We start from the raw sequence: 16369 nt of genomic DNA, 5'->3' as shown, positions 1-16369 counted from the left end.
CGCTTGTTCAATCGGGGAGCTCCACCCCACTCTCAGTCCGCATTGTAGCCAACCATTAACGCATTTGACACATCCGTGTCACAGTACTACTCACTTACAGACTAAAATATATTGTAAACATAACTTTTATATAGACTAAGAAACAAAAAAATATTGTGTAGTTTATTGTATCATGTTTGCTTTATCTGGAACTCAGCCTACAATATCTCCAAGGTGTGCCTCTATGTTTCTTCAGATTTTAGTCAATAAACATTTATTGAGGTCTACTGGATACCAAACACTGTGTATGAGGCAATGGCTAGAGAAACAACGTAAGACAAACTCATTGGCTACTTTCAAGGTTCTCAAGTGGAGAATGCTGAGAGAAAAAACCAGACAAACAAACATCAGAGAAATAGATACTGTAATTAGAAGAGTGTTATCTGGGGAATCTCTGAGGGTGGCAGGGCAAGAGGGAGATGGGGGTTAGATTTAGATAAGGTGGTAATGAAATATTTCCTGAAAATGTGTCATGAAGGAAGAAATGAAGTAAAATAAAGAACTCTGTATGTGAAAAAGTCAGGGAAGAGCTTTCCAGCAGAGGGAACAGAATTTGTGAGGGCACAGAAGAGCCTGTGGGAGGAGGATGGAGGGCCAAGACATTTAGCTTTTATGTGACATGAAAGCTTTGAAAGGTTTCAAGCTAAGGATAACTGATTACAGTCTCAAAAGCTAATGAATATGTTGCCCTACTAAGCAGGGTGGTTGAGGCAAGAGAAGTGGTTACAGTTGTCTAGAAAAAAAAATGGCCTGGACTAGGGTGGCAACAGTGTAGTTGGAGAAAAGGATGAATTCCTTACATATTTTAGAGATGGAATCAACAGAATCTACTTCTTAAAGGGTTACTTGAAGAGATGGAAGTGATAGGGGACTCAGGGATGATTCATAGCGTAGGTAATGTTTGAGGAAGTGGATGGGTGGTGGTGATGTTCACAAAGATGATGAAATTGGAGAGCTGGGGTTTGCTGAGGGGACAAAATCTGGGAAGCAACTCAAACCTGCAAACATTTTAAAATGACTGTGAGGCGTGAAGGTGGAGAAAAGTCCGTGGGTAATTGAATATGTAGATCTGGAAGTCTGTGAAGAGATTGAAGAGTCGTTGTCACTGAAAGATATACTGCTGAGATCATCTAGGCAGAGGGTGTAGAGAACGAATGAAGAAATGTCTAGTACCAAGCTGTAGACTAGTTATATACCCCTGAGGTATCGGTGGATCCTTACAGATAGATGTCCCTGGGTTAATCGTCTAGGGAGGAGGAGGGCTTTTGTTACAACTTCTCTCAGGGAAACTGGAGCCAGGAGGCCAGGCTGAGGCTGCCAGGGGTTAGATGTTAATGTATCCATATCAGAAAGGGTTTGGATTTCAGGAATTTGAGACTTTCCGAGACTTCAGTGTAAGAGGAATTATACAGAACTTCTGCTACCTGGAAGCAGGTATGCAGCCTACAGAAAATCCCATGATAGCCACAGTTACATCACATCCTGTGAACTACCTTATTGATTGCATGCTACTATGCTTTTCTTTTGTCGGCTTGTCTTTAGACAGGAGAGAATTGGTGGCCCAGTGGCTAAGGAGTTGTGCTGCCAACACGAAGGTGGGTGGTTTGAATCTACCAACTGCTCCGTGTGAGAAAGACAGCAATTCTCTAAATCTCCTGGTTTAGATTGTCTGCAAACCCATTGGAGAGTTAGCTTTGAATCAGTTCTGACTTGATGGCACACAACAACAGTCTTTAGACAAGGATCGTGTAAGGGCCTAGTAGAGTCTCTGCTCTACTATGGAAAAGAAACAAAACAAACAAACAAACAAACAAAACCCTGTAAATGTGGTTCTACACAGAAGTTGAAGAATTAAAGTGATACTGAGCTTTCTAAATCCAGTATGATAGAGCAGGAACTAATAGTAAGAGGTTCCTATGAGGGACATCAAGTTCAGTCTCTTCTCATGAAATGAGCAGGCTTATTCCAAGGCCAGTTTTAGTTGGTCTCTTTGGGTGGCACAACTGATTAAGCACTTAATTATTAGCCAATAGGTTAGTGGTTTGAATTTACTCAAAGACATCATAAAAAATGGGCCTGGTGACCTGCTTTCAAAAGGTCAGTCTTAAAAACATGTTAGAGCAGAGTTGTGCTCTGTTCACATAGGGTTGGTGTAAGTTGGAATTGATTTCATGACAACTAACAAGTTAGCATACCAATCGAATTACTAAAGACAACCATAAAAGATAGATATAAATATATAATTTTTTTTCATTTTCTAAAGGAAGCTGGTCTTGTCTTTAGAATTCATGGTGGACAGTGTTTGGTGAAGCTTCCCGATTAAAACAAGCTTGGAAGCAAGAGTGGCATCCACTTCCGAAATATCTTGCCTCTAGAAACTCTCTCTATGAACATGGAGAAAAGATGAAAATTATACAAGTGTTCAGGTCTTTCGTTCATAGGGTCACTATGAGTCATCTATAACTCTTCAGCACTTCACAACTACAACAAATTGATTGTAACTCTTTGAAGATATTTTGTTGTCTTTGCACTCTTCTTGTTGTCACATGTCATTGAGTTGAGTATGACTCATAGTCACCCCGTGAACAACAGACCTGAATCCTATTCTATCCTGTGCCAACCCCATCTTCTCTGAAACGTTTAAGCCCAATGTCACAGTCACTGCATCAGTCCATTTTGTTTAGAGCCTCCTCTCATTCGCCAGTGCACTATCTTTCCTTTTCATAGATGATATCTTTGGGGTCACCTTCATGACTCATCTGGTCTTCAAGTTGTTGTTGTTGTTGATTGCCTTCGAGTTGAGCACGACTCATAGTGACCCTATGAACAAAAGGCCTGAAGCCCCTCAACAATGATCAACATTTATGAAAGTTCATAGAGTTTCCAGAGGCATGTTATTTAGGAAGTGGATGCCACTCTTGCTTCCAAACCTGACATAGTTATGTTGTTATATACCATTGAGTCACCTGCGATATATAGCAACCCTGTGTACAGTAGCTCTGAACCCTTCCATGTCCTGAGCCAGTCTCACTAACTCTGACACACCAAACCCCTTGGCCCCAGTTACTGTATCAATCCATCTCACCCAGGGCCTCTCTCTCCTGGCTTTCCATTCACCCTTCCTAGCATGATGTCCTTCTCTAAGGACCGATCTCTCCTGGCCACATATCCGACGTCAGCACTCTGGAGAGGTCCATGACAGCAGATCAGGGACTTAATTTTCAGAAGGTCCCATTTGTCAGTGTTTTTCCTCTCCTGGTTGTGCATTTCTAGATGTATTTGAAAGCCTATTTATACCATAGGCTAGGCCTTCTAAGTTTGGTCTCATTTTGTCTCTTACAATCTTCATGGGTTTGAGTTGTACCCTTAGGTCTCTGATTTAGCTTGAATTGATTTTACTGGATCCATCATCAACAACACTCATAGTGGCAGCGTCAAGAAACGAAAAGATGTATTTCATTGGGGAAATCTGTTATCCAAAATTTTAAAACACCTCTCCAAAATTATAAGAAAACAAGGATGTCTTTTTAAAGACTAAAGTACATCTGATACAATATATGGTATTTTCAGTAGTTTTGTGTGCATGTAAGAGTTGGGCAATGAAAAAGGAAGATGAGTTGATGCGTTTGAATTGTGGGGATGTTGAAAAATATTGAATCGACCATGAACTGCCAAAAGAACAAACAGATCTGTCTTGAAGGAATTGCAATCAGAGTGAGTGCTCCTTAGAGGCAAGGATGGTGGAACTTCATCTCATGTTCATAGTCAGTCTTTTGGCTATTGTTGTTGTGCACCATCAATTTAGAACCAACGCACAGCTGAACCTCCAGTGGGTTTTCAGAGGCAGTTAATCACCCAAGAAGAGATTGTCCATCTTTCTTCTTGGAGCAGTTGGTAGATTCGAACCATGTGCCTTTGTGATTGCAAGATAGTATTAGCCACTAGGCCACCAGAGAGGGCACCAAACAACAGTAACAACATATTTGAGTATTATCTGATTAAAATAACAAAGAATCTCTATTTTTGTACAAATATTACATATACAGGTATATGAGTTAGGATTCCAATACTTATTTTGAAAAGGGGGACACATTTAATCCACAATACCTTCTAATCACTCTCTGCTGATCTTAAAATGTTTACTGAGAATTGTCTTCCTCCTCTAGAATGTAAGCCCTTCCTAGCAGGGATTTACGTCTGATTTTCTCACTGGTGTTGTGTATACAAGCACTGGAAACATGCTAGCACATAGTTTTTGTTCTGTTAGGTGCTAACAAGTCCACTAAAACTCGAAGCAATCCCATGAACAATGGATCTGAACCCTGCTCTAGCGTGTGTCATCTTCACTTCATCTTAGATACTAAGATACTACAGTCACTATGTCAATCCAGCTTATTGAGGATCTTCCTCTCATTCTCTGACCTTCAACTTTTCCAAGCATGATGTCCCTCTCCAAGGAATAGCCTCTCCTAGCAACATGCCCGATGTATGTGAGATGAAGTTTCACAATCTTTGCTTCTAAGGAGCACCCATGCTGCATATTTCAAACATACTTATTTAGTCTTTTGGCAATCCAGGGGATATTCACTACTGTTCTCCAACACCACAGCTCAGAGGCATCAAGTTTTCCTTCAGTCATCCTCATCCATTGTCCAACTTTCAGATGCATGTTGTTGTTCTGTGCCATCGAGTCAACTACGACTCATAGTGACCCTCTGCACAATAGCTCTGGAATTTCCATTCTTCTCAAGTTTCCTCACCACTAGGCCAATAGGAAACATTGTGATATATGGAAAGAAGATGTTAAATATTTCATCTTGTAGTTGTTGTTATGTTCAGCTGAGTCACCTGCAACTCATGGTGACCCTATGTACAACAGCTCTGAAGCTTGCTCTGTCCTGAGCCAGTCTGATGCCAACACATCTACCCCCATCTCCCCAGTTACTGTATCAATGTTTCTCATCCAGAATCTACCTCTCCCCCTCTCCCAAGGTGTCCCTCTGCCCTTAGGAGCCCAACATATGTGAGATGGAGCTTCAAAATCCTGGCCCCCAAGGAGAAACTTGGTTTTATCCTCTCAAAGACAGACATATTTATTTTCTTGGAAGCCCATGGTATGTTCAAGACTCTTCTCCAGCATCACAACTCAAAAGCACCAACTCTTCTGTTGTCCTTAGTCATTGTCCAGCTCTCTGATGCATAGCAAGTAATTGCAAAGAACATGGCCTGGATCAGGCACACCTTAGCCTCTAAACTGACTTCGTTGCTTATTAGTACTCTAGAGAGGTCCTTGGCAGGAGATTTTCCCAGTGTAATTCATATTTTGATAATGATCAAGCTGTAATTGTTAATAACTGCAATCTCTTCTCCATCCATCATGGTGCTGCCAATTGGCCCAGTTGTGAGAATCTTTGTCTTCTCGATGTTGAGCTTCAATCCATATTGAAGACTACAGTCCTTGACCTTCTGCAGCAAATAAATGCCTCACATCACCCTCAGTTTCAGCAAGCAAGGTTGTGTCATCTGCATAATGCAAGTTGTTGATGAGTCTTCTTCCAATCCTGACACCACATCCAGCTTCATAAAATGGTTCAGAATCAAGGGTGTCAGGGATGCGCCCTTTCTCCATTCTGTCCTAGCTACGTTTAACTCTATTGTCTTTAGGACTTTGTGTTCTTCTCTCTGCCCTTTCATGCCTTCATTTATCTACTCCCTATTCTTCTTTCCATTTCAGTTTTGAAATCACATCCTAGAAAGGACTTCGCTGACATTAGCTACACCCACATAATACTCCTCCCCTTCATCTTCTTGCCCATTACACTGTTTTGTAACTACTTTTTTCTTATTTGTCTCTCCAACCAGACCCTGTAACCACAGAAACTGTGCCTTTGGTAGTCATCACAGCATCACTAGGATCCAAAACAGGGCTTAATATATGGCAATCCCTTAGTAAGTGTTTTTCAACAAACGAATTGCATCACTGCACCTTTGATACGCATTGCTTAGTAACCATATATAATTGTATTTTGTGCTGTTTTTTTGGTAATAACAATAGCTAACACTTAAGGGGATACAGTATGGTGTAAGCTTGAAACAAGAGTATGCAGCAGTTTTGTATTCCCTCCCCATATTTATTCAATCTGAATGCAAAGAGGTGATCTGAGAAGCTAGTGACATTAAGAATGTGGTTCCAATGTTAGAGGAATATTCACTAACAACTACTGCTATGCAGATGCTACAACCTTCCTTCAGAAAGTAAAGCTGATTTCCTGGTGAAGAGGACTACATCCTCTACGTAAAAAAAAAAAAAAACAACAAAAACCCTCATAATTGTACCAAAAAGGAACATCATGATAATCAGAGAAAAGACTGAGATTATCAAGGTTTTTCTTTTAACTACAATGCCCATAGAAGCAGTAGTCAAGAAATTAAAGGACATATTGCCTTGGGGGAAATCTACTGCAAAAGAGTCCTTTGGGATCTTAAAAAGCAAAGATGGCACTAGATGAAGACCAAGTTGCACCTGACCCTATCCAGGGTATGTATGTATGTGAGAGCTGGACAATGAAAGAGATAGAAGAAGAATTGGTGCAGTTGCATTATTGGTGAAAAACAATAAATACACCATGGTTTAAAGAAGAAAAAGTCAATCTCCTTTGGAGGAATCACAGCTAAAATGTTCTTTAGAAATATAGATGGTGAAACTTCATCTCATATATTTAGACCCATTTTCAGGAGGAACTTGTCCCGAGAGAAGGATATCATGCTTGGTAAAGAGTCAGACAAAAAGAAGAAGTTCTTCACAAGATGGATTGACATAGTGATTGCAATAATGAGCTTAAACAAACCTACTCTAGTGAGAATAGCACAGACCAGACAACTTTGATTGTTATACAAAGGATCTTTATGACATGGAGCAGAAATCAACAGCACCTGTTGCCACCACCCTTTACTCAACTCACAATACCTCTGATAAAGTAGATTCTATTAGTGTCCTTATTTGAGAAATGAGGAAATGGGGGTTTAGAGAAGTTAAGATACTTTCTCAAGGTCACAGCTAAGGAATTGTTAAAGTAGTGCTCAAATTGGGAAGTCTGGAGCTGAAGGTCCTAAGCTTCTATGATGCCATGTATTTTATCATTTGCTTTTGGGTTTTCATCTTTTACTTCAAAACTGGCAGACTGTCTGTCCTTAGCAAGAATAGCAAGAAGCAAGTCAGACCACTTTTTTAAAGAAAGTAACATTTTATTGTGTTTTTGATGAAAGTTTGCATGGAAAATTAGGTTAACTATTAGGTTAACTTAACAATTTTTATACATTGATCACAGTTTTCATGATGTGCCAGCATTCTCATTTCCATTCCATGTGTTCTGTGGTCATTGATCTAGCTTTCCCTGCCTCCTTGCTGTCTCATCATGCTTTTGGGAAAATGTCAACCATTCTATCACATACAGGTGATAGTTTAAGAAAGCACATTACTCATGAGGGACAGTGTTTCTTTTACAATCCAATTTATTATTTGGCTAGTGTCTTCCAGAAACAGCTTCCAAAGGTATGTTAGGGATGCATTCTTGGGTGTTCCTGGAGCTTCTATTGGTCTAAGTTATTTTGGTATTTTGGACTTATTTTAGGAATTTGAGTATTGTTCTACACTTTCCTTCCATTCTGCCTGGAACATTCTGCCATGTCATGGTTAGAACAGTCAGGAGTGTGAGTCAGGCACCATCTAGTTCTTCTGGTCTCATGTTAAATCAGGTGGTTTGTGTGCTCATTAGTCCTGTAGACCAATTTCTTGTAAACCTTTGGTTTCCTTCATTTTCTTTTGCTCCAGATGGGAGGAGACTAACAGTTGTATCTTAAGTGGCCATGTGTAAATTTTTAAGACCCCAGATGCTACTCACAAACTAAGATGTAGAATATTATCTTTATAAACTATGTTTATGACTTTATGTTCCCATTTAACAATTTTTATGCAATTTAAGAGCTTGAGATTGATTGTAGTGAGGCGGTCTGTGATCAGACCACATTCAACAAGCATGTACGGTGCTACCATGTATAGAAGTGGTTGTTTTTATACATATTGTTCCCTGACATTGATTACAATGAAGCTATGGTCAGACCATTTTCAGTATGGTAGTACTGAGTATAGATGAGTTGCCAAAAATAGTATTATCATAGCCATTATCCTCAAAATAATGCCGTTGCCATGACAGCTTTAAAGCAATTGGAGAAAGGCTTCAGTTTCATCAGAGGGGAAACTAAAGCCCAGGACTATACACTTTTCTAGATGGCCATCATTACCACAGCTTGCCGTTTTATTGAGCATTTCAAGCATTTGTGCCAGGCACCAGGCCACACACTTTCCACACCTCAGCTATTACTTAATTTTTAGATTAATAGAAGTTGAACTTTATCCTCTAATTTCTACTCCATGTTTTTCTGGATCACAATGATATGACCCACTTATACCAAAAAACAGTTGTACCATAGCTATTAGAGCTTCAAGGCAATTTGGTGAGAGATTAGTCTAGTCCTTTCATATTGTGATGAAGGAAAATGAAATTCTGAAAGGAGCATAATCCAGCATCAAGTAGGTGAATAGTCTAACTGGGACTGTTAGTGTTCTTCTGAGTTTAGGTCCAGAGCGCTCCATAAGATACTAAGAACAAATCACCCACGTTTTACGCAATGCAATACTCAGCACATACAAAAGACTTATTTTAAAATGGAAGGCAGTTATTAAGTGTTTGTGATGATAAATCATGCAATGGAAATGCACACTGATAAATCGTGCAATTACCATAAGCACAAATAGCGCAATGAAAATAAAGATAAATCGTGCAGTGAAGACACATATACACACACCTCCCACACACATGCACACACACCAATCCCTCTCTCTAGGCTCCTGAGACAGCACTCTAGCTTTAATCCATGGTTATGCAGGTGGCAGCTGCAGCTGCCCAGCCCTTTGTGACTGGTGGCTAGTAACTAGGGCCTGCAGATGGTGGTCGTCCACCAATCAGGCCTCGGGCGCTACAGAGATACACCAATTAGAGATCATCGGCTTCTTAACAAGGGCCAATTGGGGGCTGGAGCTCTTGAGCAGGGTAAGCCATGGTTAGCAATCAATCAGAGAGGAGGAGCAAATAACCGATGCCCAATCAACGACCTTCAGCCGGGAAAGGGGAGGTGCAGTCAAGAGGCCCGGCGTCTGGCCAATCAGCAAACAGGCGGCTGCAATCTCTCTAGGGGAGCGCGGCAGCCGGGCGGGGCGGAGTCTTTCCGCGCGGCTGAGCGGTGGGAGCTACGAAGAGCGAAGCCGGGTGAGGGGCTGGCGACCCCGGGCCGGGGCGGGGACGGTGCGTGTTCGCTGCTGGCGGAGGCGGGTGTTAAGGGGCGCGCGACGTCCAGCGCAGGCCCCTGGGCCCAGGCGTGCCAGGTGGGTCAGGGTCCTGGGATGCTGTGAGACCGACCCTCAGAGCTGCAAAAGGAAACCAAGAGAGGCGAGGGGCTGAGTAAAAGGATCAGGGAGGTGTCCTGCTCCAACCTCGTGATTGGGGGCGGAGAGGACACTGTTGTCATGGCAACACATAAGCGCAACCCGGCCAGACCTGGGTGCTCCGACTCCTTTCACCCGATGAATGTGCGCACACTTTGAACCAGCCTCTGCCCACCCCCACCCCAAATGGCCTCCTTCATCTCTGGTTCGCTGGTGGCTAGGATGGGATCTGCGCAGAAGTACCCTTTTGGACACCTGCGTCTCCTCTTCCACATCCTAGCTGCCCTCCACTCTCCTTTCTTCCTCCGATCTCCTCCACCAGCGAAGGATTTAAGCTCACCCAGCTGTATTTGGTACTGCAGGCCTTTTTGGTCTGGACTGCTCGGATAACGATCACAGCCGGGGTCCGGCGTCCCCTTGCAGGAATTGGTACCTTAGAGACTCTGCTCGCCTGGGAGATGGCTTCCTAACGGCAACCAGCACGATGCCATAAGTGTATGTGCCCAGAGAATAGGGTTTGATCCAATGAATATGTCCCTAATAATAATGTCTATTTAGACCAATTTATATTTCTAGTAGAAGTATAACGTGAACAACACGTGTAATTTTAGATCTTTCTCGTTGCTATATTAAAACACCTCATTGCTGTCGGATCAGAATTCGTAACTGACTTTACATTGAGTTTTAAGGAGGCTGTAAACTGCACAGGAAGAGACTGCCTATTTTTCTCTGCGAAGCTACTAGTGCATTCGAACCCCTAGAAAGGTGCAGCCTTTGGGTTAGCAGTACAACTCCCTACTTACAAAGCCACCAGAGCGCCCTTGGGGCCTCTATTTTAAAGGGAGTGTAACCAGAAAAAGAGATCATGCTGGGAAGGTAGAGGGTTCAGTTAACAGAGAGGAAGACCCTCAGCAAGGTAACGGACACAGTGATTGCAACAGTGATTGATGTGTGATGGAAAACATGTGAATGATGCAGGATAGGGCATCCTGTTTGTTATGAGTAGTCGCTTCCATATAGCACCTAGCAACAATAGCATATTTTGAAAAGCAAAGCAATTTAAACATTTTCATCTATTTAACCTAACGGAGTTCTGGCGGCAGTCTCCTCCTGAGTAATTTACTGTCTCTGAAAACCTACTGGAGGGTCAGCTATGAGTTGGTTCTGACAGAATACAACAATAACCCACTTATAACCCCATAACCCAGCATATCATAAATATTGTATAATTGAGTTGGAACCAATCCATAGCTGACCCTCCAGTGGATTTTCAGAGGCAGTAAATTGCACAGCGGGAGATTGCCCCCCTCCTTTTCCTGGGGAGCAGTTGGTGGATTTGAACCACATGCCTTTGCATTGGGAGTGCAATTCTTACTACTAAGTCACCAGAGCTCCCTAAATGATTAAGTAATATTTAAGGGACTGTCATTCACTTGTCAGGTAAGGTAACTTGTCAGTATTTGGTTGATTTACAAACTGACTGACTAATAATTATCGTAAGAATTTAAGGAAGTAATACTTTAGGCTCATGCAATAGAGGAAGACGTGAGCCTAGTCTTGAAAGATGGGGGAGCTAAACTCCTGGAAAAGATAGGAAGGGTGTTTGTTTGAATAGAACTTAACATAGTTTCTTTTGTTTTTAGGGTTGAAATCCTCCAGAATCCTGAGGCTTACAGACTGAGAAACTATTTCCCTTTTCATTGATAATCTCCACCATGATTCATAGCCTTTTCCTGATCAACTCTTCTGGGGATATTTTCTTGGAGAAGCATTGGAAAAGTGTGGTCAGCCGTTCTGTTTGTGATTATTTTTTTGAGGCACAAGAAAGAGCTACAGAGGCAGAAAATGTGCCTCCAGTTATCCCTACCCCTCACCACTATCTCTTAAGCGTTTATCGCCATAAGATTTTCTTCGTGGCCGTCATCCAGACAGAGGTTCCACCTCTGTTTGTCATTGAGTTTCTTCATCGAGTTGTGGACACATTTCAGGTATGGGAAGGTGGGGGTATTAATATAACCTGTCAAGTAAATCTTTATAGTTTTACTTTCACTGTATCCAGCCCCAATTAAAACTTTTTTTTTTTTTTAAGTCCAAACTGTTCACTTCCTCTCCCATCTGGTAAAAGTCTTGTTCCTATTTATTGAGTTAACCACACATAAAATGGTCAGTGGAAAACGTTTGAGCCTGTTGTATTAGGAAACCACCAAATGTGACTGTGGACAGCCTTTCTTGTTTGGAGATAGGCGTTATCGCTTTTGCTTACAATTCACAAGAGTTTTTATTTATTAGATGGGACTGATGATAACCATTGTTACCTACTTTGCTTTGAGTTTCATCAAAAAGTGATAATACTGTGGTTATTTGCATAATCTAATGGTAGATGAGAAACAAGGGACCTTAATTTTTGCTGTGTTAAAACTGGAATTAGTCATGTGAACATAGAAATTGGGAACTGAAACAGGAGTGAAAGAGAACTCAAACATTACAGTAAAATATTAAGAAACAAGTCAAAGAGGCCTTTCATTGCCACTGATGACTGTATCACATGAACTTTTGTCTGATGAGAAATAAAATATATTTTGTAAGTTTTTCTCACAAATATTCTCTGTTATTCTGGGATTCCATACTCTTGTGGCATCCTATCCCCCTCCCCCATGGAAATTTTAAGAAGTAATACTAGATATAGAGAACCCATTACTTGTGATCTTAAACTACCCTAAACTGCATTCTTACAATTTCCATGGATGATACTTTACCCTATTCTAAGATTAACAGTCCTTATGGTGAAATATAACAGCTGCTTCATATCACCACAAAAATAATATGTAACATACCATGAGACAGGAAGTGTGAGAAAAGATGTTTAATCAAGTTGAAGCCACAGAGGCATAGTACTTTATCAAACTTGCCTTTCCAATTGCTTAATTCATGTTATGCCTAGTAGAAAATCTGGTAAAATGTTTTCTTTGTTTTAAACTGACATCACCCTTGGAAAGGAAATGTGTGACATCTTTTTCCCCTTAAGTTTTCTTTTTTAATAAGAAATCTTTTTGTCTTAGGAACTTATTCCTAACTGCTAAGTACTTCTTTTTGATACTTAATTTTTCTGATCATTAGCATTATTTCATGTAATTTAGATCATATGTAGAGTCTTTATTCAGTATTAAATGTCAAAATTTAAGAATACTGAAAAAGAAAAACATATTAAAGAAATGACATGGTAGTAAAACTATCTAGAAACCAAACCACAACCTGAGCAGTGAAAGATCTTGAGAGTTTAGAAAAGTGAAGTGAAAAATTGGCTGTCTTTAAATAACTGAAAGACTGTTATGTAAACTTTTCCTGTAAGGCAGATTTAGGAGGCAAATTGTAGCTTAGCATAAGAAAGAACTTTCTAATAATCAGAGCTGACATGAATTAAGCAGACTTTCTCAAACGACTTCATTAAATGAATTCAGGGAAGGTTGCGCAGCCCTCTCCGAGGCCCTGTAAAAGAGATGACTGACGTTGCTAGAGTGTGCATTGAATGACTTGAATGTTTTCTTCTAAATCATCATCTCCACGAATCACGTTATCCAGTGCTTTATAGATCACAAAACACTTGCATGCATTTTCATTATTCATAGTATTATAACATCTCTGTAAGTCTAATGGTTATTCTGATTGTACGCTTAAGAAATCAAGACTCCAGTTGTTTAGCATGATTTAACTAAATGATGATTAAAATGATAACTCGAGTCTTCTGATTCAGAATCTACTGATTTTTTTATAACCCAGATGATATGAATCTAAATTTATTCTTAAAAGGGCTTTGAAGAGTTCTTAAAATTAGAGATCATAGAATAGGAATGATACAAAGAGATTTTGTTGAGTGTTAGATCAGTTCTTTCTTTTCCCCACAGCTCTTATCCACTGCATAAGTATTAAAGAATAGCAGCATGTTAAGCATTTAAAAATATTTTCATGTATGGTTCCATATCACATTTTGGGTGTTATTTAAAATTCTTGTTCATAAGAATCTATGTAAACAGCCTAGATGCAGTTTTATAGTCTATATTCTATTTTGTCAAGTCAACATGATCATGAGTTGAGGTGAAATAACACCTTTTAGTTTATTGTTGTTGTTGTTATGTGCCGTCGAGTCGCTTGCGACTCATAGTGACCCTATGTACAACAGCCCTAAACTCTGCTCTGTCCTGTGCCAGTCGCACTGTCTCTGACACTCCCATCCCAATTATCCCAGTCACTGAATCAATCCACCACCTAGTTTATAGAAAGAATATTAACTTGGGAACCATAAACCAGGTTCTCTCGTTTTTAGTCCAGTGTTCTTTCTGTCAGATGAGGCTGCCTGACAACTATGGTAGTGTTTCATTCCCTTACTGTAGAAAAGTACTGTAGCACCATTGCATGAGAACACATAGAAAGGACCAGATCCTTATTCTGTAGGAACATTCTTTTAGTTCTTAGTCTCTGAGTAATAAATATATATATTATTTCTTCATCAGGATTATTTTGGAGTCTGCTCAGAGCCAGTGATCAAAGATAATGTTGTTGTGGTTTATGAAGTATTGGAAGAGATGCTTGACAATGGGTTTCCATTGGCTACAGAGTCGAACATTCTCAAAGAACTGATAAAGCCTCCCACTATACTTCGGACAGTTGTCAACACTATAACAGGTAGGAAAGGGGGATAGGTAAACCAAAGAAAAGCTGCTGTCACTGTCCTCCTGGGTATGCCTTAAGTCTGTGGCTTTCCATAAGACATCTGCATCTTGATTCTTTTATGCATAAATAAGAGTTTTCATTGGACTTGATTGGAAAACACATTAAAAAATATTCAAGACTACCCATTACCTGTTGCCTTTGGGTCCATCCCAACTTTCAGCAACCTTAAGGATAGAGTAGAATCACCCCATTGGATATGTGAGGCTATAAATTTTACAAAAGGTGATTGTCCCATCTTTCTCCTGTAGAATGATTATTGGGTTTAAACCAACTTTTCAGTTAGCAGCTGAATATTTAACCACTGAGCCACCAAGATTCCTTAAATACTTAGGAATAACCAGGACCGTTTTGAAAAATAGGGAGTTCTGGTGGCCTATTGCGTAGAAAGTTACATTATCAATACAAAGGCAGACGATTTATGAATCCACTAGGTGCTATGATGGAGAAAGATGAGCATTCTCCTCCCACATGACTTACAGTCTCTGAAGACCCACTGGAGGGTCAGCTGTGGGTTGGTTCCAACTTGATGGCATGTAACAACAAGCATTTTGAAAAAAATAATTACAGAAGTGTAGTAGCAAGTTGCTGGGTTAAACAGCAAGACTTACTAAGTTCATGTATTTGATTGGACAAAAATTCATAGATTATTTATCAGAACCAAGCCGTTTGGGACTTCTTAAAAAATGTTTAGGTTATTAATGAATTAAGACACTATGTAGGAGTGATTTTTCTTTTCAAAAGTATGTCATAAAGACATATGGGCACATATATCTTATAAAATTATGACCATAAAATACATACTTTAAAAATACATAACAGATTAAATAGAAAACCAATTTACTTTGTAAACTTTCACTAAAATTTAAAATTTCTCCAGATAAAAATTACATTTATCACTGTGGAAACCCTATGGGAAGTCTTACTCTGTCCTACAGGGCCATTGTGAGTTTAATCAACTCAGTGACAATAGGCATTTCTTTTTTTTTTTTAAATTGTTATTTTAACTAAAGTTTAGAGGAAAGTTGAGTTTTCATTCATTCATTGTTGCACATTTTCTTCACTTCTCCTTCCTTCTCTCTCCCCCAGTCTGCTTTGCAAAGAACCTCTTATTTTAGATTGTTGCCAAGACTATTTTTTAAAATATTTTAATTTATTTATTTTTCATTTCAATGAACATCTACAGAGATTTTGGAATCCCATTCATTCATTGTTGCACCCTTCTCCCTGCCCACCCCAGCCAAGACTATTTTTAAAATTATTAAAAATGTGTTTTAAAAAAGTAAGAAAGAAAATGTCCTAGATACAAGATCTATTATGAAGTTTTAGTAATTAAAAAAAAAATATATATTACTGGCCCAGGAATAGACAAATAGATCATGAAGTTAAAAGTATAAAAAGTCCAGAAACAGACACTTGCTTTTAGTTAGGTCCCCCTCTCTTCATACCATAACTCAACTCATTCTTGAGTCAAAACTAACTCATAGCTGACTTTCCAGTAGGTTTTTAAAGGCTGTAAATCACACAAAAGGAGATTATCTGTCTTTCTCTGGTTTAACTTCTGGTGGACTTGAACCAACAGAGGTGCTACCATTGTGTTAGCACTAAACTCCTTATGGACTACACCACCCATGTCCAGGTAAACCAAGGAGTTAAACACCGACTTTACAATTATTAGAAGAAAGTACAGTAGAATGTCTTTTTGATTTCCAAGGAAAAAAAACCCTCCCTTTTTAGGAAAGAAAAGAAAAACTGTCATGAAGTTCTTTTTTAATTTATTTGGCAATTAGCTTACTATTATATAATATAAAGACTTGATAATAATTTCCTCGAAGTTATTAATCACATTTCTTAGTGCAATTTATTGAGTAATTATTTTCTTGCTGCTAGTTTTAAAGAATGGATTTGTTGCAGCAATGAATGAATGGAAATCCAAATTCTCTGTAAATGTTCATTAAAATTATTTAAAAAATGATTATGAAAAAAATGTATTTTATACTAAGGCATCATGATTTCTGTCTATTTGTAGAGTTTCCTGTACTATGAACATGCTACTTTAATTAACATAACTTGATGATGTTTTTTATTTTTATTTTTTTTTCT

The 16369-nt window shown here is 39.4% G+C and overlaps 1 protein-coding gene across 1 annotated transcript in view; it reads left to right on the top strand.

Moving 5' to 3' along the window:
* Nucleotides 1-11182: 11182 nt before the first annotated feature.
* The window catches only part of AP3M2 (adaptor-related protein complex 3, mu 2 subunit), a 26029-nt gene continuing 20842 nt past the window's right edge, over nt 11183-16369 (top strand). The window contains exons 1-2 of the mRNA XM_006896991.1: nt 11183-11529; nt 14050-14221. Of these exons, the coding sequence (XP_006897053.1) occupies nt 11257-11529; nt 14050-14221 (445 nt within the window). The 5' untranslated portion in view covers nt 11183-11256. The remainder of the gene's footprint in view (nt 11530-14049; nt 14222-16369) is intronic.

The sequence above is a fragment of the Elephantulus edwardii genome, unplaced genomic scaffold (genome assembly GCF_000299155.1).
Source record: "Elephantulus edwardii isolate Elephantulus edwardi_28Jun2011 unplaced genomic scaffold, EleEdw1.0 scaffold00195, whole genome shotgun sequence".
Classification (NCBI taxonomy): Eukaryota; Metazoa; Chordata; class Mammalia; order Macroscelidea; family Macroscelididae; genus Elephantulus; species Elephantulus edwardii.
The sequence above is the reverse complement of the archived record's forward strand: the minus strand, read 5'-3'. Positions and strand labels throughout refer to the sequence as shown.